The sequence below is a fragment of the Canis lupus genome, chromosome 31, assembly GCF_048164855.1.
Source record: "Canis lupus baileyi chromosome 31, mCanLup2.hap1, whole genome shotgun sequence".
In the NCBI taxonomy this organism is placed as follows: Eukaryota; Metazoa; Chordata; class Mammalia; order Carnivora; family Canidae; genus Canis; species Canis lupus.
In genome coordinates, this window is record NC_132868.1 from 14836784 (window position 1) to 14861432 (window position 24649).

The window sequence follows — 24649 nt, forward strand, 5'->3', positions numbered from 1 at the left end:
ACTTGCTTTGCCAAAGTCAGCAAAATCAAAGAGTAGCATGATTATGATTAAGTACTGGAGAGCCTGGTTCTTGCACCTTCTTATTAGGTCCATCTTAGGTTGGCAAGAACCTGTCTTGGAGCTATCTTTCCAGTGTCCAGAGTTGGCAAAGAACTACTTAACCATCACTTTCCAGCAAAAGTCGGATTAATTTTCTTTTGCCTAGCCACTGTCTCAACCCATTAATTAGAAAATGCCAATTTTACATCACTTGTGTTGTTCTTCAACTCTTCAAATGTTTTCTAACTTTTCAGATTGTATGAATACTTTAAACAATTAACTCCAGGAAATACTAATTACTCAGTTGTGTATGGGTCAAGAAACTTTATTCTTAAATACAGAGAGATTATATAATTTATTATAATCTCTTGCCAGTCTGATTAGTGTATTCAAAACACTATTTGAAAGGGACTAGACTACATTTTTCCTTTTCTCGATCTTGAAAAGAATATAAGCTAACATAGGAATTCTCCATTTTCTTTGTGATCCTGAAATATAAATTTTTTTTAAAAATGTGAATTTGAAAAAGGCTTGCATATAGCTCCTTGTCTGTTGAACCTAAGATGGTTTATGTTGGCTCGAGAGAGAGAAGACATTTCCTTGATTTTTCCATGAGCCATCTGTGTGACAGTGGAGCAGTAACAAGTTTTGGTAAGCTGAAATTGTTTACTTGAATAGTTTGCAAGCCAGTTTTAAGTTAAAAATTTTAACCACCTTCATCATCTTATCCACCTAGAGAAATCATACATTTAAAGGTAGTATGCTTCTAGCAGTAAAAACCTTTATTTTATTACAATTAGTCTATTCTCTTCCTGTTTCATTTGAATGATTTAGTATTTTAGATGATTAAATCCCCAATTCATTAGATTGTCTTAATTTAACCGTAAACTGGATTTACAATTAGGAGATTATGAATTTTCTTAGTTTAGACAAATATTGATAAACATGCATTTAAAAATATTTATTTATTTATTTTAGAGAGAGAGTGTGTGAGCATGGGGAGGAGCAGAGGGGGGTGGTTAAAGAATCTCAAGCAGACTCTGCATTGAGTGTGGAGTGGGACAGGGGGCTCAATCCCATGACCCTGAGATAACAACCTGAGCCAAAACCAAGAGTCAGAGGCTTAACCAACCAAACACTCAGGGGCCCCAACATGTAGTATTTTTAAAAAAGCAAATTCAGAGATAAATTCTTTACAAATAATTGGTAACTTTCTAAGGGATTCACATTTTATCTAGACCGAGAACTGTCACAGTGCATTTCAAACTATGTTTTGGAGGACAAAATTGGGAAGCTCACACAAATTTTCCAAAGCACATTGTGCTTGCTTAAAGGCACACCAGTGGGCAAGTGGAAGGACAATGTGGTGGGATGAAATCAGACAACCAGCAGGAGAGTAGCAGTCATTGGAATAATAAGATAAATGCATTGTGGGTCTCCATGGCAACCAGGGACCCCAGCTGATCCTCTGCCCCTCCAGCGTTGTGTAGAACAGCCCACCTGCGCCAAATCTCCCCTTGCTGCAGAAACAAATGTTCTATTGCTATATTAAATTGTTCCAAGGATCCAGGTTATGAAACAGTACCAATTACTTTAGCTGAATCTAAATCTCTAATGCACTTAACAAGAAATGTTTCTCTAATAAATATTATCAATTTTAAAAAAGATACATTTAGAATGAACACAGAGGATGAAAATACATTTTCATGCTACATTTACAATTCATTAAGCCTCCCAGGGTTATTTGTTCTGCAAGTGAGCTGACTTGTTTTCCAGCAGATTCTTGGGAGCAGTAATGTCCACCCCTCTCCAGCGAATGTCAGAAATGGGGAGAGGGGGCAGTTCTTTTAGTGGCCTGGAAAGGTTTCCAGAGGTCTTCTGTTTCCTCAGCATTTCCCATCTGGCTGTGTCCTCTTTCTTTATGCCACTTACTAGCTCTGGGTGCATAGACCATTTTCTTAATCTCACTGTGCCTTACTTTCCTGTCTATAAAATAAGGGTAATAAATAAACTTATCTCACATAGCCATTTGTCAGGATCAAACGAGCTTACATATATTAGAAGGCTATCATAGCATTCAGTGATATTTGCTATTATCATAATTGTCTCTTCACCTCAGATAAAATATTTCCTCTTAGTTTTAATTTCTGATCTAGTATACTCAAGAAAATTTCTCAAAAAAAAAAAAAAAAGAAAATTTCTCTTGCTCACTTCATCTCACTTATTTTCAACTTGATTGTAGACTGCATAAATGTGGACACATTTCTTAAGAGATCTTTGTCATTTTAGATCAAGGCTACACCCTTACAAAGTGTTTGAGCAAATAAAAAGATTGAGACTGACTTTGGCCTTCTTGGCAGTCTTACCCAAAGGAGATAATTAGTTATAGACAAACAAATTACACTGGAGTTGAGGATCATGGGATGGACAGGTCTGGTACATACCATAGTTCCACCAGTGATTAGCTGGGTGCCCCAGAAGAAAAATTTGACTATACTGAGACTCTTTAAAGGATTCTTAAAATGAGGCTATAAGGGGCGCCTGGATGGCTCAGTCAGTTAAGCATCTGCATTTGGCTCAGGTCATGATCCCAGGATCCTGGGGTCCAGCCTGGCATCAGGCTCCTTGCTCAGCCAGGAGTCTGCTTTACCTCTGCCCTTTTCCCTGCTTGTGCTCTCTCTCTTCCTCTCAAATAAATGAAATCTTTTTAAAAAATGAGGCTAATAGTAATTCACAGGATTATTTGAGTATTAGACATCATATATGAAAAGTACAAAGTCTCTAATTCTCACAAATGGTAGCTCTTAGTATTATCATTACTCTAATACTATAATTATTTATTCCTCAACATAAAATTTATTTTAATGTGACAGTCAGGATCCTGATATGTAAGTACTTGGGTCCATGGGGCATACATGTGAATGAATGCTCAATATGTAAGTTCCTCTTCTTGGTGTTCTATTGTAGAAATATTGTTAATACTGGAGTAGAAGAGATTTTGTATTGCAGAATGATGGAGGGATCCCTGGGTGGCTCAGTGGTTTAGTGCCTGCCTTCCGTCCAGGGCGTGATCCTGGAGTCGCGGGATCGATTCCCACATCAGGTTCACTGCACAGAGCCTGCTTCTCCCTCTGCCTGTGTCTCTGCCTCTCTCTCTCTCTCTCTCTCTCTATGTGTGTTTTTCATCAATAAATAAATAAAATCTTTAAAAAAAACCAACAAACAAAATGATGGAAAGGTAATGGTAGAAAAAAGAAAAAGTGCTAAATATATAGTGAATTCATTAAGACATGTTCAGCCAAATATACATATAATTCAATATATACATATGATATATGTATATTATCATCAGTTATCTCAAGCATTGAGATAGATTACTGAATGAGAAAACATATGAAATACAGAATATAGAAAAAAATACTTTGAACTTTTTGTGAAAATTTAAATAAAATATTTATGATATAAATTATCTAGTAGAAAAAGTGGGTTTGGGGCAGCCTGGGTGGCTCAGCCGTTTAGCGCCGCCTTCAGCCTAGGGCCTGATCCTGGAGACCCAGGATCGAGTCCCACGTCGGGCTCCCTGTATGGAGCCTGCTTCTCCCTCTGCCTGTGTCTCTGCCTTTCTCTCTCTCTCTCTCTCTCTCTCTCTGTCTCTCATAAATAAATAAATAAATAAATAAATAAAATCTTTTTAAAAAAGTGGGTTTGGGGAACCTGTGTGGCTCAGTTGGTTGGGCATCCAACTCAATTTTGGCTCAGGTCATGATCTTGAGGTTGTGAGGCTGAGCCCCCATTTAGGCTCCACATTGGGTGTGGAGCCTGCTTGGGATTCTCTCTCTCCCTCTACACCTCCCCCATCCTACACACTTTCTCTCAATCTTTCTCTAAGTTAAAAAGAAAAAGAAAAAAAAAAGAGGTGGGTTTATAAAAGAATCTTTTTTTCTTTCTTTCTTTTTTTTTTTTTTTGTTGTTGTTGTTGTTGTTGTTACCTGTGCTGGAGGCACTAATTCCAACTCAGAAGCTGACTCAGAGTTCAGGGCGCTTTTCCCACCACTTAGTTCTGGTTGAGATCTGTGCTCTGAGGACCTATAGGGGTTGAATAAAGGAGATCAATGTACATCAAGAAACAAATTCAGCTAGAAAACCAGTGAAGAAACCTAGTTAATCTGGATCACTGAGAGCCATGATAACAAAGCTCTCATCAGAATTTCGATGAAAAAGATATTTTCTATATAATTTTATTATAACGACCACTTTTGAAATTTAAGTGGCTGCAGTGTGCTAGGTGTAATTGTCTCCGATTGATTTAGAATTCTGTTCAATTATGTACAAACAGTAAATAAATGCATCTAGTTTTGTTACAAACAGATTTGCTTTATTAAAAGTATTGTGTTTTGGGGAGGGGAGTACCTCACAAAGTGTCCCAAGTGTGATTTGATCTTTATATAGAACTTGAAATGTCATAATAAATAGGGGCAACAGGAGACTGAGGCATGCTGCCCTTTAGGAAGCTTTAAAAGCATGGTAAAATTCAGGTAGCCAATTTTTCTCATGGGCACCCACAGATTATTGTTAATTAGTACATTATCTGACAGTGATGATTAAGATAGTCAGGAAAGGTACCTGTTACCAGGTACTTTTTTCTTTTTTTATTGTTTATACATATATTTAATTTTATTTAAATTCAATTAATTAATATATATTATTGGTTTCAGAGGTAGAGGTCAGTGATTCATCAGTCTTATATAACCCCCAGTACTCATTATATCACGTGCCCTCCTTAATGTCCATCACCCAGTTACCCCATCCCTCTACCATCTTCCCTTCCAACAACACTCAGTTTGAGAAACATTTACTTTAACTACCTTTTATGTAACATATTGAATATGCACACATATGTACATATATGTATAAACCTATTTTTATGGATCAACTCAATTATACAATCAAAAAATTATCAACAAATATTGGATCCTGAATTATGAACCTACCAAAATCATTTTTGGCTGAATTTTTGATAATTTAGGTGAGATACTTAGTTTTAGAAGCCACAACAATTAACACTGATACCGAGGGTTGAACATGGCACCAGATATTTGGATTGACTGAACTCATTAGCTATTTCAGTACACAGGAGAAATACCCATACAGCTGATACACCTTTAGCTATTTTGTGATGTTAAAATATCTTACCATAAGAGTTCTTTTGATCCAGTTCTAGATGAGCATGATTTTCTCTCTGCCATTGGATGCCCCTTGCTATTTCGATCTCCATGAAACTTAACATCATCCCATTTTTCCAGTTGTGTTTGAATGTCTATGAAGGAGATAGGAATGGGGTAAGAGGGACAGTGGATTTCACAAAGTACAGAGAGAAGTAGAGAATTTAAGATTAAGAAGTCTTATACAAGTGAACTTCACTCAACTGATGCTCCTAAGCCCAAGACCAACTTTTTAAGATTGCATGAAAATTAGTTAAAACATGTTCGGCTAAATAAAAATGAGACCTATTAAGAGAAATTGATTTGGTTTTAGTTAAACAATCGAGTTTGTTATATCTGAATTTACTTCAAGAGCTATGTGCATTCTGAGTTCTGTGTATAAATCCATGGAATCCCATGAGAATGAATGTGTAGAGTACTATCCCGTCTGCCTCCAGCTGAAGAGGTGGCTTTGAGGCAGTCTGGCATGTTTCTAGAAAGAAATTCTATGAAAAGAGATGAACCTCACTGTTAAAAGAAGATAGGAAGGAACTGGAACACTTTTCACAGCTTTTGTAAAATGGCTTAATTTTTCATCAATTGAGGGAATGAATAATGGGAATAGAAAGAAGGGAAGCAATGGAGAAAGTCAAGAGAGTGCTAGAACCATTTTCTCCCTGTGTTTTAATTCTTAAGAACTTGGCTAGGTTTGTTCTCATTAACAGGTGTGTGACTGTAAGTAAATCACTTAAACAGCTCTGAGCTCCAGGTTTTTAATTTATAAAAAGATAGGTTTGTAGTCAGTGTCCTCCAAAATTTTTAAACTATTTTTATGACTTCTTCATATGACATTTTCTCAAAAGCAGAGAAATGAAAGCTTCATTTTATAGTTTATTGTGTTACGTTGTAGTACATTGAATAATATATCCTTATATAAGTGTGTAAATTTCATTATCCATCAGTACAACTGAAAAATCCTAAAGCTTTCCTCCAAAGAGACAGGCCTCAGAGAGGGACATGGCAGGGGAAAGGAGACATGTTATTCCTGGCTGTCTGAAGTAACTGTCACTTTCTTTCTCCTGAGAAAGGAGACTATAATTTGACTAGTTCCATGAGATGGAATTAAGCTCTCCTTTCTCAGGAAGATATATAGTAGATAAAAGTATGGGTTTTGAAGTTAATCAGAACTAGGTTCAAATTCCAGGTTTTTCTCATACTAACTGAGATGTTAGTTACTTAAGATTCAAGTTATTTAAATTTGAAAACATGGGTCCTTTCTTATTTCTGAGTTACAGTGAATTAATGGACTAATGCATGTAAATCATGTAGCATAGTCCTGGACATGATAAGCCATCAATAATTGGTAGCTGTTGTTATTATATCAGATACATCCCCATGCATGTTACATGTTCTGGCTGGCTATTCATAAACCTTGTGTTAAAGCTGTTCTCTCTCACTCTACTGGCTATCTCTCACTCTAGACTAAATGCTCCTAGAGTGCAAGATTCATGTCTCATTCTTACTTGTAATTCCAATGTCTCATATGGTACCTGCCATCTATCAAGAACTCAATACATGCAGGTTGAATAAATAAATGAATGAATCCACATCAGTTATGCAAAATTGAACTCCCCAAATACTTTTTTTTTTTTTTTAGATTTTATTTATTCATTCATGAGAGACACAAAGAGAGAGAGAGAGGCAGAGACACAGGCAGAGGGAGAAGCAGGCTCCATGAGGGGAGCCTGATGCGGGACTCCATCCCGGGACTCCAGGATCACACTCTGGGCCGAGAGCAGGTGCTAAACTGCTAAGCCATCCAGGGATTCCCCCCACCCCCCAATACTGTTTAATTCAAGCACAAAAGAAGTGTGTGCTGCCCATATTCCTTCATGGAATCAATCTTTTCTACTCCTTTGCCACATGGTCTTAATATCATTTGTGGAACTTCCTTGTGTTAAGGCAAGGGCCAGCAGCAGCAGACACATGCTATTACCTTACCTAAATCTAAGGATGATGTCTCTGGGCCTCGGACAGGCTGGCCTCTCTGTTCAGCATCTGCACTGATGAGATCAGATCCATCAGCCTTTTTCTTGAGGGACGAAGTTTTCGATGAGGCCTCCAACTTCTTGGCTTTGGTTTGGGTTTGAGAGACAGGTTCACTCAGGTCAAGGAGATCCAAACCTGTGGTCAGTACTATCAGAGACAGAAAAGGTTAAGATAAGCTCACTCACTGCTCTGAAATTATTTTTTAAAAATAGGTTTTAGTTGGCTGCAGAAGGATTTTGTGGTTGTAGTGTAGGTTAGAAGTATCAAATCAAGCTAGCTCCCTATTGATTTATAAAGATGGCCTGTATTTAGACTGAGAAGTTTGCTACATGTTCTCCTTTATTTGACACAGTACAAACCCACAAGATGGAACTTAGAGCAGCCTCACCAGTGATGAAAGTTTAAATAAAATTAAAATAATAAAATTCAATCTAAATTCAGGTACCACTTACTTTATTGCTTTGCCTTATTTATAGAGAAGTGTATTTTACAGTGCAGTTTTCCCAGAGAAGAGTGTATCATATTCAGAGACATGTTTGCAAAACAGTTATGAGGAAGATTTGCAAAAGTTTCTAATGTCTTTGTATTTTAAATTTCAAACGTTGTGTATACTAAAGTATACAGGATATAAAGGAATGTTGTTAATCATTGCTTATTTAATTAAGCAGTTCAATCAGAAAACAGCTTGCTGTTTGGGCTCACACTAGAGAAGTATCTCACAATCCATAGCTGATGAGTAGATACACATGTTAATGCCTTTGCTGCTTAATATGCAAATTTAAATTTCCATGTAACGAACCATAAAATGGCTACACTTTCACTTCCTAGCAGGTTGATTACATTGCATTAAATACACTAATGAAGGCAGAAATAATAATTTGTTCAGATGCAAAGTAGGCAAATAAGAATGAAAAAGGCAAGTTTTGTAATTCTTCCTCCTTCTTTCTCTTACCATGCAAGTCACCAGGGTTTGACTAGTTCATCTTGAGAAATGGAAAGTTCCAGTTAAGGGAGGTCCCCTCCAGCCCTGCCACTCCCCTGGTTCACACACCTGAAATGCAGGCTTCTGGACTGGCCTGGTGGCTTCCTGGCCTGGGATCTCTTCACCCAGATAGTGTAGGAACGCCAACAAAGTGACAGAGAAATCCTGTTAATCCTCTCTTGCACCGTCTACAACAGAGGCTGCATGTGCCACTTCTCCTCTTTGACCTCTCGGATCACCCTCTTGGTAAGGAATGGATTTTTGCTGGTATCTTAACACTCTTCGACGTGCTTCCCCCTTGCACTCAAGGCACAGTCACGGCTCAGTGGACTTCACATCCTGGATTTCTCTAGTACCATACTGTCCTCATGAGCTAACCACCCCTAAAGGATCTTTAAGATTATGTGTCAAGCTGTATTCTAAATAGTCTCCTTTGCCTGATTTCAATCACAGGGGTGGATGTTAATGGTGAAGTGGAAAGACCAGGCTCTAGCTGCTTAGCTGTGTGGCTCCGAGTAAGTTTCTTGACTTTGCTGAGTTTGTTTCGTCCTCTGAAAAATGCAGATTAAGCCTCAAGATGAATTTATCTAATTTGTATACTGAATGTGTAAAGTGCCAGGCATACAATAGGTATTCAGTAACTGTGATTTCCCTTCTCTGGTGGCCACTTTGTGATGCTTTTCTTTCTTTTTTGTTGAACCCCTCCTAGTCTCCCTGCTTTTTTTCTATTTTGGGCAGGAAGCACATCCGTACATTGACAGAAAAGAGAAACACTGCTGGGAATAAAACAGACCGAGACAAAGATATCGGTCTACAGAGGATGCTATGAGGTACATTTATCAGAAAATGGCCTGCAAGCATCAGCTTATCTCATCTGAGCCTTCCTGAGGAGATGGGAGCCAATTCCCTATGCTAAGATGCTCTGAGATAGGCCAGCAAGCACCTCAAATGGGAGGGAAAGAAGTGGCTTTGAGAGCTGAGCTGCCTGGCTTGCATTTAAGCATGGCAAGCAGCCAAAATAGGCTAAGATGTAACAACACATTTCATATTCTTTGAATGTTTAAGCAGAAATTTCCAGGCCACTGTTAAGTTGGCAGAGATTCTAGGCCCACCAAAATTCCCTTGTAAGAGAAGGAAGGAAATGGTAAGTCTCTGGAACACCATATATGTCTTTTTACTAATTGTACAAACAATTAGGAATTAGTTACTTGTTCCTATACTTCTTTTAGAAGCAAATTATACAGGACTTGTCTATTCATATATACGAAGTACATTTGTTATGGAAAAATAACTGGTGAATATTAATTTAATTCTATATCTGCTTCTCACCATTCAGAACAAATGAATTACTAAAAGAGTGAATTGCAATATCCAACTTGGCTCTGCAAGTCTTTCCCTCTCCAAACTAGCCTGGGCACTTCCTGTGTTGGTTCTGAGCTCTCTGTTCCTTTGTTCTTTGCCCAGCAATTGTGAAATAAATGCTTGGCACACACAAAAAGCCCTATTTGTTACCCAGTTGATGAAGAGGGTGGCTTGGGGTGAATGGTAAGCTTTGAAGCTGAGAGAGTCCCTGGGGATTACAATTTCAAAAGCATAGAAGGATGGGTGCAGCCTTTTACTTTCTGGAGGAAGACAAATTGCATTTTAGCAAGTGTGTGTTTGTGTGTGTGTGTGCACGTGTGCATGCACGCGCACATGCACGCGTGTGTTGCACACATATGCACTTCAGTTAAGACTTAGAAATAAAGGGCCTCAGTGTTCCATATGGACTTCAAGGAGAGCATATCTTAGCATGGAAGGGGATATTTGCTCTGCTGATTTTCTTAACCCAATTTTAAAGATTCTCTTAGACACATGAAAGCTTGGGTTCCAGAATCTGTGTATTTAAATCAAGATAATCACCTCTTATAATGGATGTGAAAATGTGTGTGTATGTGTGTGTGTGTTTGTGAGAGACAGAGAAAGATAGAGAGAGACAGAGTGACAGACTTGAAGATAATATGTTGCTGGCTTTGGAAATGGAGGAAGAGGCCACAAGCCAAGGAATTCTAGGTGCTTCCAGAAGCTGGACAAGGCAGGGAGACAAATTCTCCTTTAGAGCCTCCAGAAGGAATTGGGTTTGCTGACACCTTGATTTTTATGACTGTTGACTTCCAGAATTGTAGGATAATAAATTTGTGTTATTTTAAGCCACTTAACTTGTGGTAATTTGTTATAGCAGCAATAGGAAACTAACACAGTTCATAGGTCAGTGTCCATGCAAGGATGCAAATACAGGCTCTGTCACTCCTAAGCATGTGTTTGTCACCACTCCTCCTCAGACTTTATCTGAACCTGGAGGCAATGTGCTGACTTCATTGATATGGGTTTGGTTAGTTTTTGCTTAGCTCCCAGTTATCTGGCAGTCCAAGGCATAATTTAAATTAACTGATAATCTCGGAATTTTTTTTTTTTTTTGATCACCTAAGTTCATTGGGTAGAATTTCCTGAAATGGAGGCTGTAAGATGCTTTTAAGTATTTGTTTCCATTTATCTCAAGGACACCTGATTGAGGATCATAACCTATTGAACTAGAAGGCTCCTACGGGGCGCTGAAGATGTTTATGAATGCTAGATTACTTGGACTGTGGGAGGTGAGGCTGCTTAAAACAGAAAAAAATTGCACCTATCATGAAGCTCTGATTTGATGCTTTGATGGTAAGCACAATGCTATTTACACCACCACAGTATAATGAACCTCAGATTTTTAGTGAATTTTTTTTTAAGGAATACATCTATATGATGTGGTCAGAGAGGCAGATCAGGGGACAGTCCTGACTGTGCAGTCACAGAATGTGCCACAAGGAGCTGATAGGATCTCTGTTCTGTTTCATAAGCTACCCTGGCATTCTAGAACCATGGTATTCTTTAATATAATAAAGGCTACAAAGCAAAGTCCCTTAGGAAGGATTTTGTCAGTGATGCCAGATAGATACATTGGATTTACATAATTCAATGAATTTTTTGTTATTTTATTGGAATATGTAATTAAAGCTACTTCCCAAATTTCTAAGTTCTCTCAAGACGCAGTACTTTACCCCCAGTACTACTTGGGCTTCAAAAAGACGTATTTTGCAAATATTACACTGATTTTGCAATTAAAATACTTAATTAGTGGCTGTGACAGGAGTGTGAACTTTGTTAAGGATAGCTTTTCCCTTCCATATATGGGTCTCTTATAGAGGTGTAAAGGTCCTATATTAAGGAGTGAAAAAAATTTTTTAAACCATGAAAAATGTTTCTTCTATAATAACTCTCCACCTAATGGCTCAGTTGAGGGATAAAATTCTTTTAGATCATGCAGATTTATCAAGGCAAACCAAAGACCTCCTGTTTTTCTTGTTTTTTTTTTTTTTTCTTGGTCTTTAGGAAAGAATCTTTATTGTACTTTGACATATGTTAGATTTTTGGGGGGAGATTATAGACTAAGAAGTCATTATTGGAAATTTCAGTTGTCCTATAATGTAATCATGATCTTAAAACATCCTTGTCTAGTTACATTCCAAGCGTTTGATACAGGCACCTGTGATAATATATATTTATTTGCCATTTTAAAATCAAGGATATTAGCAATGATCTTAGCCTACCTACCATCTAGGGATACAGTTTGAGAGGGCCAAGCAATTAGCTATCATCTAGATTGCAGATAAATTAAAAAATAATTAAGGTGTCAATGGCAAAGAAACTAAAAACATCTGTATTTGATCAGCTTGATATTGTCACTATTGGATGACAAAAAGTTAATCCTAAAGTAGAAACAAGTAGAAAATAAAAAAGATATTAAGTACTTAAGAAAAAGATTATAATTTAGAACTTCTATAAGGCAGGGGATTGATATGTTCTTTTAAGGTTAGTAGAGGAAAAAACCCTATCACCTGAATGCCATTTGGAAGAGATAAATATTACCTATGTTGTATTCCTTGCAGTTTATATAATAAGGATACTCCTTAAACATTTAAGTGAATGTTATGATGGTGGTGATACACTAGCTTTATTTTTTCATTAGAAGAAAATGCCAAGTATAAATGCCTCTCTTAACACAAGATTCTTCAAATTTCTTCTTCATTGATTTGGTACAAACTTGAAGCAGGTTTTATTCTGTATTTTACTCCAAGATTGTTTAATATACATTCTGTGAATGTAAAGATATTCATAATACCTGGGATGTAACAGACACTTAAACTTCAATGACTGTCTTGATTTCTCTCAATTGTAATTTCATACTATTTTATAAAATGACAATGTTATATTTAAAATTACTATTTTTTAATTAAAAATTTGGACAGAAAATGATAACTGTATCTTTTGCCCCGAAATCTTAGTTATAAAATTCCAAGACCAGATTTAGAATTCCTTCTAAGGTGTTTGTATGCTAAAATCTTTCTTGCTTAAAAACATATAAAAATGTTGCATATTGAGATGCTAAATAGTGGGTTCTTTAATATTTTTTGAAAAGTGTATTTCTTGGGATGCCTGGGTGGCACAGTGGTTGAGCGTCTGCCTTCTGCTCACGGCATGATCCCGAGTCCCAGGATCAAGTCTCACATTGGGCTCCTTGCATGGAGCCTGCTTCTCCCTCTGCCTATGTCTCTGCCTCATTCTCTCTCTGTGTCTCTCATGAATAAATATATAAAATCTTTAAAAAAGTGTATTTCTTAGGTATTAAAAAATATACAGTCTCTGCCCTGAGATACACTTTTAAGATTAAAAAACACTACCAAACAATAGTCTTCTTTCAGGATAAAAATCTGTGTGAACCAGACGCACTGAGTGCTGAGGACAAGGAAAGAAAACTTCACAGTCTCAAAATACCATTTTTCTTGAACACCTGCTTTGGAGGGTGTTGCGGAATGAACTGTGTTTCCCCCCAAAAGCTATATATTGGAGTCTTTACCCCCAGTACTACGGAATGTGACTTATTTGGAAATAGAATTTGTTAAGATGAGTCACATTGGAGGAGGCACCTAATCCAATATGGTATGTGTCCTTATAAAAATGAGAACTTTAAATGCAGAGACAGACACAAACACAGGAAGACATGCACACAGGGAGAATGTCATGTGAAGATTGCAGTCATGCTGTCACAAGCCAAGGAACTACCAGAAACTAGGCGAGAGGCCTAGGACAGTTTCTTCCTGAGCACCTTCAGAGAGAAGAGGGCCCAGCCGACACCTTATTTTTGGCCTTCCATCTCCCAGAATTGTTAGACAATAAAATTCTGTTGTTTAATCCACTCAGTTTGTGGCATTTGTCATGAAAGCCTACAGAAAGGCAATACTGTAGGATTGCAATAATATGAAATTACATATTCTTTTGAGTTTTTTTCCTCCAATATTTTGTAAGTCTCTTTTCATATGTTAGAAAAGTCAAGATGAAAAGTGGCTTTTGAAAACCAAATGTTATGTTGCTGTATCTGGTGGGCCCTTCCCAAGTGACTCAGTTTTAGCCTCAGTGGAAGATGGAAAGGGGAGAAGGTACTGGAATCAAGACTTGAGAATTCTATGCTTTGCAGCTTTTTTTTTTTTCTTTTGAAGAGTGGGAACTTCTCAGTGCTTTGAATTCTCATGGATTTTCCTGAAATTAGAGACACAAGTCTCCTTTGTATTTTTCTGAGGGTAGCTCTCCAGTTTCCGAGGGGTAGGCTCCAGTTTCAAAGATAAGGAGGATAGATCTGATCTGGTAGGATCTGAACTAGTTTAATTTCCTGCTTAAATGTACCAAATACAATTTTATTTTCTTGATTCCTCAAAGTGATAGCTGAATATAGAAAATGATTGCTTTGGTGTGATAGAAAGTCAATGCATCTGAAAAAGAAAGTATTGGGTATACTATTTTTCTAACCTGATATCTAACAGTAATGGTAACATCTGTTGGAGCTTACATGATGCTAAGTAAGGGTTTACATAGATTGCTTCTTTCACCTTCCCAAGCAACCTATGAGATATAGATGTTACTATTGTAGATGAGGAAACAGACTTAGTTAAGCAACTTGCCCAAGGACAAGAGCCTCTAAGTGGCACAGCTGGGGTCTGACATTGCCAAGTTTGACCCCAGAGACTGTAGACTACACTCCTACATTAAGTGCCTCTATCTTGTGTTACTTACTTTTGCTGTTGTAATTTTTAGCATTTAAGAAAAATCACAATTTCCTTCCCCTGCAATTTTCTTCCCTTACTTAAAAGCATAATGAAATATAGCAGGCAACAGCAAGCTGATGATGGGGAAATGGAATGAACTGAACAAGACAGTACATAATTGTTCGCTCCTTTCTCCATAAGCTTTCTCCTGCAATCCAACATAGTCTTTGTTCTTTGACTCTGAACATCATTTTTTTCATCCTTATTTGAACAACATGCCTTTGAATGTGAACACAGATTGAATAAAATCAATGCAGAAAGGCCGCCTCTGATACAAAAGGTGAAAAGTAGCATTTGTGTCAGATCTTACGTAGCTCCCTCAGGGTAAGCCCTGATTAAATGACTTCGTTTTAGCAGTGAGAACTGGAAAATGCAGAGGAGACTAGGGGAGGTGTGAATCATAGCAGCAGCATCCTGCATCCACTCATTGGATGAATATTTAGTAGTGCCTATATGTATGTGCCTATACGGATGACAGTTCACTGGTTGGGTAGATTCAATTCCAGAAGAACGTTCACATAAGTTGTCGTAAGAGGAAACAAGTACCAGATTTCCATGGCAGAAAAATGAAACTGGCTCTATAACATTTCAAATCTCTAGGGCTTTTAATTTTGTCATTTCAATCCACTTGAAGGGCTTAGCTACAATTTTATTTTACTGTACTTTTGTCATACAAAATATTACCAGCCAGAACTTTAAAAAAAAACCTCGCTCTGAAATAGAGGCTTTTGTTAGAAAGATTTCCTTGTGTCGTGACTTAAGATGCAAAGAGGAAGGATGCATTGCTAATAGTGGTATGCTAAGGTTCAGCAAAGTTGGCTGGGTCAAATACATTGCAGTTTCTTTTAGAATACAAAGTGATTTATTAGTTTATGTGGAATAGTATATGTCCTAAACTTTCATTTGGTTGCAAACATTACTCTCTACTTAAGATGTGTTACAGAAAGAAAATACGCATTTCCCTGTAGTGACCATTAGCTCTACTTGAGGATCCGTTAAAATGAAAGCATTACCGGCTGTGTTGGACGTTACTGGCCTTGCTATCGCCTCCGATTTGGTTTCACAGAGAAAGTCATCGATGGAGGGACTCAAGAGAGGTCTGCTTTCTTGCTGCTCATTCACCAGCTGAGGAAAAACGAACACAGGTATCAAAGGGCTTTGTTAAACTGCAGAATTGGATGAATTACAATGCAGCCTTGCAACAAAATGAGAATAGCAAGCCTACCAATAAACAAACAAACAAATAAATAAATAAATAAATAAATGGGTAAGGGCAAGAAAGAAAAAAAATACCAAGGGATGGGGAATGAGCCTTTTAGCACTGTCAACATATTTTCGCTGCAGCCAACTTCAGTTTTGAAAGCTTAAGCCTTTTTTTTTTCTCCTAGAACGATTTTAGAACTATTCTCCAAATTTCAACATGTAGAAAATGACACCTCTCGAATCACCTGCTCTTCGCGTGGATCAAACATTACTGAGACTTGGAATAGTGGCCTCAGACTTTGAGGTGACACATTCTGGTTAGGGTGGGCGGTCCGCATTATGTGAAAAGTGTACACACACAGAGCTGTATGTGTATGGATAATTGTTCTCCTCTGTTTTTCTTAAAAAGCTCAAGTCATCAATGGGCACATATCCTTCCTGACATTTCATTGGGATGCTTTTGTGGTGCACGACAAGCATTATTTTGGGAGAGGGGAAAATAGTTATGTTAATTATATAGGTATCCGGTAGATATATTCCTGAAAATCTATATGTAAAAACACAGACTTCTATCAATTCAGTTGTATTGTTCTCTAATTTCATAAGTCTTTCAGTTTGATTTTTAGTTGGTCTCTAATTATCAATAGCAGCCAATTATTTACTTTCAGTTATTTTGCATCTCTTAGAATACAGACTTTCTTAAGCTCTGTTTCCATGGTTAAGGGAAGAAATATACCATGCAAGTGGTTAATCCCAAAATTAACGCTGTCAGTTTTTAAGGAGTTTTTATATTGGCCTTTCTTAAAATGGGCATAGCCATCTAATTTTCTACTTGTTCTAAGAAAAAGATGTGCCTAAAAATCTCTAGATTTTTAAATACATATTTGTAAGGTTGTATTTTGTGAGACACATAAAATAAAAATGAAGTTTATCTTCTTTATTTGGTTCTTCATTTTGGATATAATTAAATTACCTTGTAAAAACAGGGACTAGTAATTTATTCCTATATCACAGCTCTGTGAGTAGATGTGTGGAATGGGCCTAAATGAACTCTAGTTTTAGAAGAGTAAGGTGTTAGATCTCTATAGATACAGCTGTAAACGCTAAAAATATGTAGTCTGAATTTGATAAAAGATTTCTAGAAAGGCCTTTGTCGACATAGACATCTAAATGGAAAAACAAAGGAAAAGGCCTTGTCCTTTTAGGCAGGTCTGTTTATCAAAGGTAAAAGGATTTTTTGGGAGCCTCTCTCTCTCTTCATGAAATTTTAGACTTATTTTCTGGAGAAAACATCTGTAGCATTCTCAGGTTTTCTCAGCACAGGAAGAAAAAAAATACCAAAGAGAAGGTTATTCAGAGATTCGCGGGAGCCCAGGACTGAGGCATGGCTTTTCCTCTGCCTCGTAAAGCTTGAGTCTCTTCCACACCTACTGTCTAGTTTCTGAGCACACGTCACACCCAGACTGATGGAGTTGTTAGGTCTGCCCAATTCCCATAACTGAGCCGTTCCAGTGGCTCTCTTACATAGATACAAATCAAAGAGGAAATAACAAAATACTTTCTGAATCCGTGTTTTTCAAAGTGTGGAGCACGGTTTGACAGTTGGGAAATGCTGGAGTTGGAGTAGGGATGGTAGCAGGTCTCTGAGGTGAAGGAGATGAAGGGCCAGACTTCAGATACCATGGAAAGGTAATTTGGGAACTGAAAGTTCTTTGGTTTTGATGGAGATATGTAAGATGAAACAAAAAATATCATGAAATCTTTTCTTAGAAGCTCTGAGGTCAGAGGCTATGTCTTACTCATACTTATATCCTTCACAACTTCGAATAGAATGTTTTCATATAAGAGGGGATCAATAAATGCCTACCAAATGGAACGGTGACTTTGTAGAAACTTTGTAGAAACATTGACTTTGCAGAGGATATAAAAATATCTATCTCAAACAGCCCAATTTTGAACTGTGTCTTCAGTTGGATGAATCGGGGAATCATTATTTTAGCCATACTAAGTCCCATTTTATTTGGATTTGTATAGATAAGAATAGCTTTTCACATGGCCCCTTCCTCACTTTCAAACAAAAGTCCTATGGTGACTTGAGAATAAGTAAATCTTTTAGGTCAATAAAAGAAAGTTGCAAACTGAACTGAATCCCCCAAAGAGTTCCCCTCAGCTTTGCTTCCAAATTGTATGCAATTTATTCTCATTCAGTGGTAGGATGACATATTGACTTTCTCTTAGAATTACTTCCTTCAGTTTGAAAATGCTTTATTATGAACTTACCTCATTTCATCCTTTGGGTACAGAGTATATTGATGTTATAAAAATAATAAAAGTTGAGTCCAAATATTTCAACTTTTTAAAATAATTAAGTTAGAGTGATTGCAATTTGGATCAATTAGTTTATCATAACTGAGTTAACATGACCCATTTCATTAGTTTTTAGGGCCTTTGTCTCCTCACTTTGTTTACATTTCAAATTTTCATTTCTTATCCTCCTTTGTTCCTCTTCTCAATATTTAAATCATTTCAAAACCTTTCTAATGGTGACAGATTCTTACTCCTCTTTCAGGACCTCATTCTATTGGCACATTGTCTGGGAACCTTCTTCAACACTGGGTAGGCAGTGAGTGCCTTCTTACAGTATCTCCATGTTCCCATGTTTACCCAGTTTTATACTTTAGTTTCACCTGTTTTTCCCCTACTAGACTATGACTTCTTTGAGGGTAGGGATCTTATTCAATTAACTTTTGGATCTCATAGCAACAGTTTAATAAATATTAACTGATTTATAGTCAAACTGAATGGTGGAATGTACAAAATAATGATTATATGAGTATCCTCAATTTCGTATTGAGTTTGATCAACTCACAGGGAAGCGGTGGTTCTCAGAAATGTTAACCGATTTCCTGGCAGGCTTTAAACCACATCTAAGTCCATTTTCCCTAAGCTTCACATTTAAAAGTTTGGAAACCTAGAGTTACCTAAAGGTTCATTTCCAAATGCAAGGCTTCTTCCAAACGGTCAAAAATGCAAAGGGCTAATGCCTCATGAGAAAAATAAGGGCATAGGCCTGCCCCACACCATTCTTGGAAGAAGGAAATGGGCCAAAGCAAATGGGAGGCCAGTGACACTTCAGGACAACATTACCACCTCACTCAGGGATTTTAAATCAGATATCCAAATTTGAAGACTTTGAGGGAAAACCCTTACATGGTCAGTAGGCATGGAAATCAAAGAAAATCACAGGAGTAGGAGACAGTTGAGCACTTGCATAAAGGAGTTTCCTGGTCACCCAGAATTCAACAGATTATTGAACCTTTACACTTTCCTTGTAAACATAGGTTGTGAATAAAATATTCAGGCAAATGCCTTCAATTTATGTACATGACTTAGACCCGCCAGTTAATGTGGCTAATATTAGCCACCACAGGACCAAATTGGTTCTTATTTTATGTTAATACTGTGCTTAAGTATTGAGCAGAATCCAGATAATAACATTCAATTTGAAGAAATTTTTATCTGTTTTAAAACATTCTCTAAAAATACATTTGCCTTAGTTCAACTTGAATTTCTCTAATTGTAGTGTTAAAAAAATAAATTATTACATAATTTAAGCTACAGGGGACTATTTAACTAAGATGAAAGTATTTTGCTTTTGAAGACTGCCTGAAAAAAAAAAAGACTGCCTGTTACTTAACTCCAGTGTATGTTTATATAGTTTGTTTTGTGACTTAAATCTAAGTTTATTTAACTTGAAACAATGTATTGCTTAGGTGTTTCATGAAAAAATACAGAGCTAAAGATTTGTGATAACTTCCATCACTAAGAATTAACTCCAAACCAAAATGCATTTTCCAGGATGAAAACAAGGTCGGTAAATGATAATTAATAATCCATTGTCCCATTCTTTTGCACTTAAAGTTGAAGATCTCAAACTGTTATTTTAGTTTAAAGTAAAATATTCTGTGTTTATTTTCTTTTCTTTTTTTTTTCTTTTTTTTTTCTGTGTTTATTTTTAAACATTTTAGTACTTAAAGAGTAATTTTAAAAGTTAAAACACTGAAGCTAGTAAGCTTAAAAACAGTTGACAGTATTTCAGAGATGAACTTTGGCTTAAAAAATTTGTAATAATATACCAGGTCTCTTACCTCACTTAAATAATAGAAAAAATTAAGATTGCTTTTTCTATATAAAAACATAAATATAATTTTAATAGATGTATTTTATGCATTTGAAAATTCCTTTATTATTTATAACATTGTTGATTCAAAGTATGTGCCATTTTAAGTAGGTTTTCATTCATAATTTTGTAATTGAACTACTTATTTATGGCTTTATTAATCTTATGTAAGTTTAGAAAATTGTGTGATGCCCATCAAAATAGTGATGCTGTCAAAACGAAGTTAACTGACTCAATCCATTGAAAAGACGAGACAACTAACTAATTAACTAACTAACTAGCATGCCTCCTTTAAGTATTCAAACTTTGAGAGTTTTGTCGTAGTAACTCTGACACCTGACAGAATTAATTTCTTGTGAGCTAGTAATAGTACTAATAGTTCTGTTCTGCCCCCTCCCTCCACCCCACGTCCTACATACGGGTCCCAGGGAGTCTTCTTGTAAAAGACAGCCACATAATCACTTTCAACTCTTTGACTTGATCTAAATGTCAACCGGCTATAAATATTTTCTTGACAGAATAGTTAGACTTAAAAAATGTGAATCTATTCATGGGAAAATGAACTGATATTACTGTTTGCAGCCTGGGCAGTACTGTCATTGATGCAGGCAGGGAAACATAAAGCAATTGTTTCAAGCTGGTATATTTAGTAGCCTTGACAATGTTTTTCCAATCAAGGGCATTATTCTTTTCATGTTTATCAGACACACAAAAAATATCAATATCCAGGTAATAAGGAGTGGGTATGGATAGATACACAAAGGCTGAGTTTGTGGGAAAAAAAAAAAGAATTCCCCTAGCAAGAAGACTAAAATACATAGTTTTGAGATATTGTACTCTATAGCTCAAAATGAGTGGGATATATCTTTCTAAAAAAAAGTACCAGGGGATGTAGTTAAAATGGAAACTTTTAATAGTTCCTTATGAGAAAAAATATTTGCTAACATAATTTCATTCTCACAAAGAATAATAATTTTTTGTATGATATAAGTAATCTTTTGGCACATAGTTGTTCCTTCTATCCTCAAATTGGATTAACTTATACTATTACAGTCTAGAGGAGTGCCATGCGATAGAAACACCATGAGAACCTGTTAATTGAAAATATTTTAGTAGCCACTTATAAAAAATTGAAAAGAAACAGTTGAAAAATAACTTTAAGAATGTATTTTATTTTGTGTAATGTATCCCAAAACTATCATTTCAACATGTAATCAATATAAACATTATTAATGCAATAGTTTATTACTTTCCTTGGGGCTAAATCTTCAAAATTGGGTGTGTATTTTATACTTTGAGTATATCTCAATTGTGGGGATCCACAAAACCCTCGATAGCCATGTGTGGCAAGTGGCTCCTGTATTGGACAGCACAGGCCTAGAGAAACATTTTCCCTCAAAGACTTGAGGACATCCTAGTTTTCCTTCAGACCTTTCATCAATGCACACTTGTTTACATACCACTTGATTTAAAAGTGTTAGTGTAGGGCAGCATGAACCTGAGCTTTTATGAAGTGTCTGACATATTGTTTGCTAATACAGAATTAATAATTAATTTAAACAGAAAGCAACTTTCAGAGGCCCAGCAATTTCTAAGTTCAGGTCACTTGGCCAACTCTTCTGTTGTAGTTTGTTTTGTTCACTGTACTATAAATGACTTCACTGGAGTATGCTTGGCTAAATCCCTTTAAAAGTGATTGTAATGATCACATAATACAAACAATGCTTCAATATAAACTAGTCTACACTTACAACCTGCTGACTGAACATTTATTAAATAAGTTGGGGGCAAGTTAGTGTTTCAAGAACTTATTTTGTGTTTAATCAGTTATGATTGTCTTAAGGACATTATTGAGGGAACAGCAATGAGCTTTGGACATATCTGGAATCTATGAATGAGTGCAGCTGGCATGGACATACCAGTGATGAAGATGAGTCAATGTATTCAGTAGGAGCAGTATGTCATAAGGGGCTTTACAGGAGATGCTGGGACAAACATATTTCAAGACACTAGTACACTCACACAGGATAACAAGTAGGAATGTGGTATGGTACACAGATTGGATGCTATGGTTGCTATGAAAAGTACTCACTTTTTCAGATCATTCTGCTGCTTTTTGGCTTGTGCACGCCACTGGTGCATAGCAGGGAAGAAGCCACTTGTATATAGTGGAAAAAGTATGTCAACTAATAAAGCTGCATTTGACTGAGAAATAATTGTATCACAGCTGTCACTGAATTAATTCCATAAAGTTATCAACACAACAGGTGCATTACATTTTATGAATCAGAATTCCGTTTGCTGATTCATAAACTAGCCAGTATGCAACAAGAATATGATGCATCAAAGAAAGCATTACATAATCTTCATGCAGTAAAATTGTAACTAGTATCTCAAAAACAGTTAATGCAACATTAGACAGGGGTTAAAGGAGCTTGCTACACACAAATGTTCTGAATATGAAAAAATGGTAATAATCACAATTTCTTTTCTAAATTAAAAATAATATTATTTTGCATTAAATTTTAAATTCAAGCTTAGAATGATGGAAATTTTGGACCTTTGAAAGGGATTACTGGAAAGCATATAGCACTGCATGGTTTATGGAAAAGAATTTTGGGTACTGGAGGCTGTTCTGACTTTGATGTTCTGAATGATATGTTATAGCACCACTGTGCCAATTGCAAATCTGGATAGGTGTTATCTCCTGATGAATATGGCTGTCATTAGCCAAGAACTCCCAACTAGTTCTCACTTTCCATAGTATTTACCTGAGGAACTGTGAGCTATTTTGGACATGGATTCTACAAAGGGCAGGAGATCAGTGTAAAACTGCATATGTTTTACTCTGTAAATTTTACTCTGCAAAGAATAGAGACCTTGATAAATATAAAGCAAATTTCTTTCTAACTAGTACTATGTGTAATTGGGAAGAAGCATCTCTTTTTCATGGATAAAAAACTCACAATATAAAATTTATCCCAAAGTCCTAGGAATCTTTGATAACTTTTTTATTATTCAATTTTGATTGTTGTATGTTGTTATGATTTTCATTACTTACAACAGTGTTTAGAGTAAAATAAAACCACACATGTTGGCAGCAGCTGGGGATGTGATCTGATGATGTTCTAAAAATAAGTTGCCATAATTTAGCTTTTGATATAAATGTCTTTCATGAGGACTGTAAATGGACATGTTTCTAATTCTAGGCATGTTCATATAATTGGAACTGAATCACTGCATTTACTATTGCATTACAGAGAAAAAGAAATGTTTAAGATAACAATTTAATCTAAATTGTAAGATAAATGCAAGTAAAAAATTTTTCATTTAAGAATTTAAAACTGATAGTTCCACAGAGTGGTGATGAGGATATTATACATATTTATGTGGATTTTACAGGGTGTTTCAAAAGTCCCTGAGGACATACAGGATTCACAGTCTCAGCGTGTCTTTGCATACAAATGCAAACTTTTTTCTATACTTGTTATAATAAATGCTGAAAATGGCTCTCATGCGCTTATAATAGAGATGATATTTTTGTTGTCAAGGTCACTAAGTATAAGAAGGGTCACAGATGCCATTTTCTGCATGGGGACAGGGACTTCTGGCTCATTCCTGTAAATTAGTTATCCACATAAATATGTATAGACATATATGTAGTATGCATATAGTCACAACATAAATATATTTAACATTTAAGAAAATTTAGATATTCTACTGGTAAACTGACATATGTATTCAATAGAACTTGTATTTATTCACAGGAATTTGATTTTTTTTTTTTTGGTTGTTATTGTTCAAATGTACCATTAGCTTAATTGTTAATTCTTTCCCAAAGTTGTTAACAAGTTTCCTTTAAAAAGAAGTAACATGGTTTACTTGCATATACATTTTTTAAAAAAAACTAAAGTTCAGTAATGAAAAGTAATATCCACAAATAACTAAATGATGTAATTAACTTTTTTAGCAATTTTGGTTTTCATTTTATATTGTATAATTGTTTCATTGAAACTGTGTTTTTAAAAATTGGTTCAAGTTAATGTTTTTTTTTCTAGTTAAAAATCACAATGTCTGATATATTAACATATGTCAGCTTCCTACAGGAACCCTATGGGTCTGCCCACCTGTGATGTCATAGTAAGGAGGGGCTTTTCTTCAGCAGACTCCTCCCTCGGTATCTCCTTCATCACCATGGCAACAGCCTTATCTGCCGCCCTAGAGCCTTTTCCCTATAACAGTGAAATCAACAATGACTTGTGTCAGGAGAAATCTTTAATTTATTATTACAAGATATTCTAATGTTTAAAGAGCAATCCAACATAAATGAAGAGGTAGGCTGCTGCAAGTGAATCTTGAGGCTTTTGGCTGAGGAGAAAACACACAAAATCTGAAAAAAGATTATTTGTGAAGTTTTAGTTAGCTACTTTTTCACCTTTACAGCTGACATGCTATATTTAATTTTAACATAGTATTTTATATGTATCATATATTTTAAGGCAATTTACATGACATGAACATAATTTTTATAGTATCGATTTGAAAACACTAGGGATTGCCTATTCATTTACTAATTGTTCCTATAACATCCTTAAGTATTTTGAATGATAGTGAGGAGTCTGAGATAGGGATCAGGATCAGTGTCTGACTTGCGCTGAGGGATTTTGCTGGGTAGTCCCTGGAGCCTGTCATTTTTGAGTGGAATGGGCATAAAAACAGTAAAAGTGTCATAAAATCTCTAAAAATTCTTCAGTGGCCTAACATCACAGAAATTCACCCAGCTTGTGTATTTTGTGGAGATGGTATGACCTTGGTGAAA

At 36.1% G+C, this 24649-nt stretch overlaps 1 protein-coding gene across 24 annotated transcripts in view; it reads right to left on the minus strand.

The window, feature by feature from the left end:
- Positions 1 to 24649, minus strand: part of PEX5L (peroxisomal biogenesis factor 5 like) — a 320090-nt gene that overhangs the window by 86289 nt on the left and 209152 nt on the right. For 20 of the 24 annotated variants that reach the window (XM_072807503.1, XM_072807498.1, XM_072807514.1 and 17 more), the window contains 5 exons: positions 23958 to 24062; positions 15461 to 15572; positions 7242 to 7436; positions 5233 to 5356; positions 4029 to 4125 (listed from right to left, as the gene is read on the minus strand). In XM_072807503.1, coding sequence (XP_072663604.1) covers positions 4029 to 4125; positions 5233 to 5356; positions 7242 to 7436; positions 15461 to 15572; positions 23958 to 24062 — 633 coding nt within the window. The remainder of the gene's footprint in view (positions 1 to 4028; positions 4126 to 5232; positions 5357 to 7241; positions 7437 to 15460; positions 15573 to 23957; positions 24063 to 24649) is intronic. The other 4 variants (XM_072807505.1, XM_072807519.1, XM_072807506.1 and 1 more) reach the window with 1 other exon arrangement.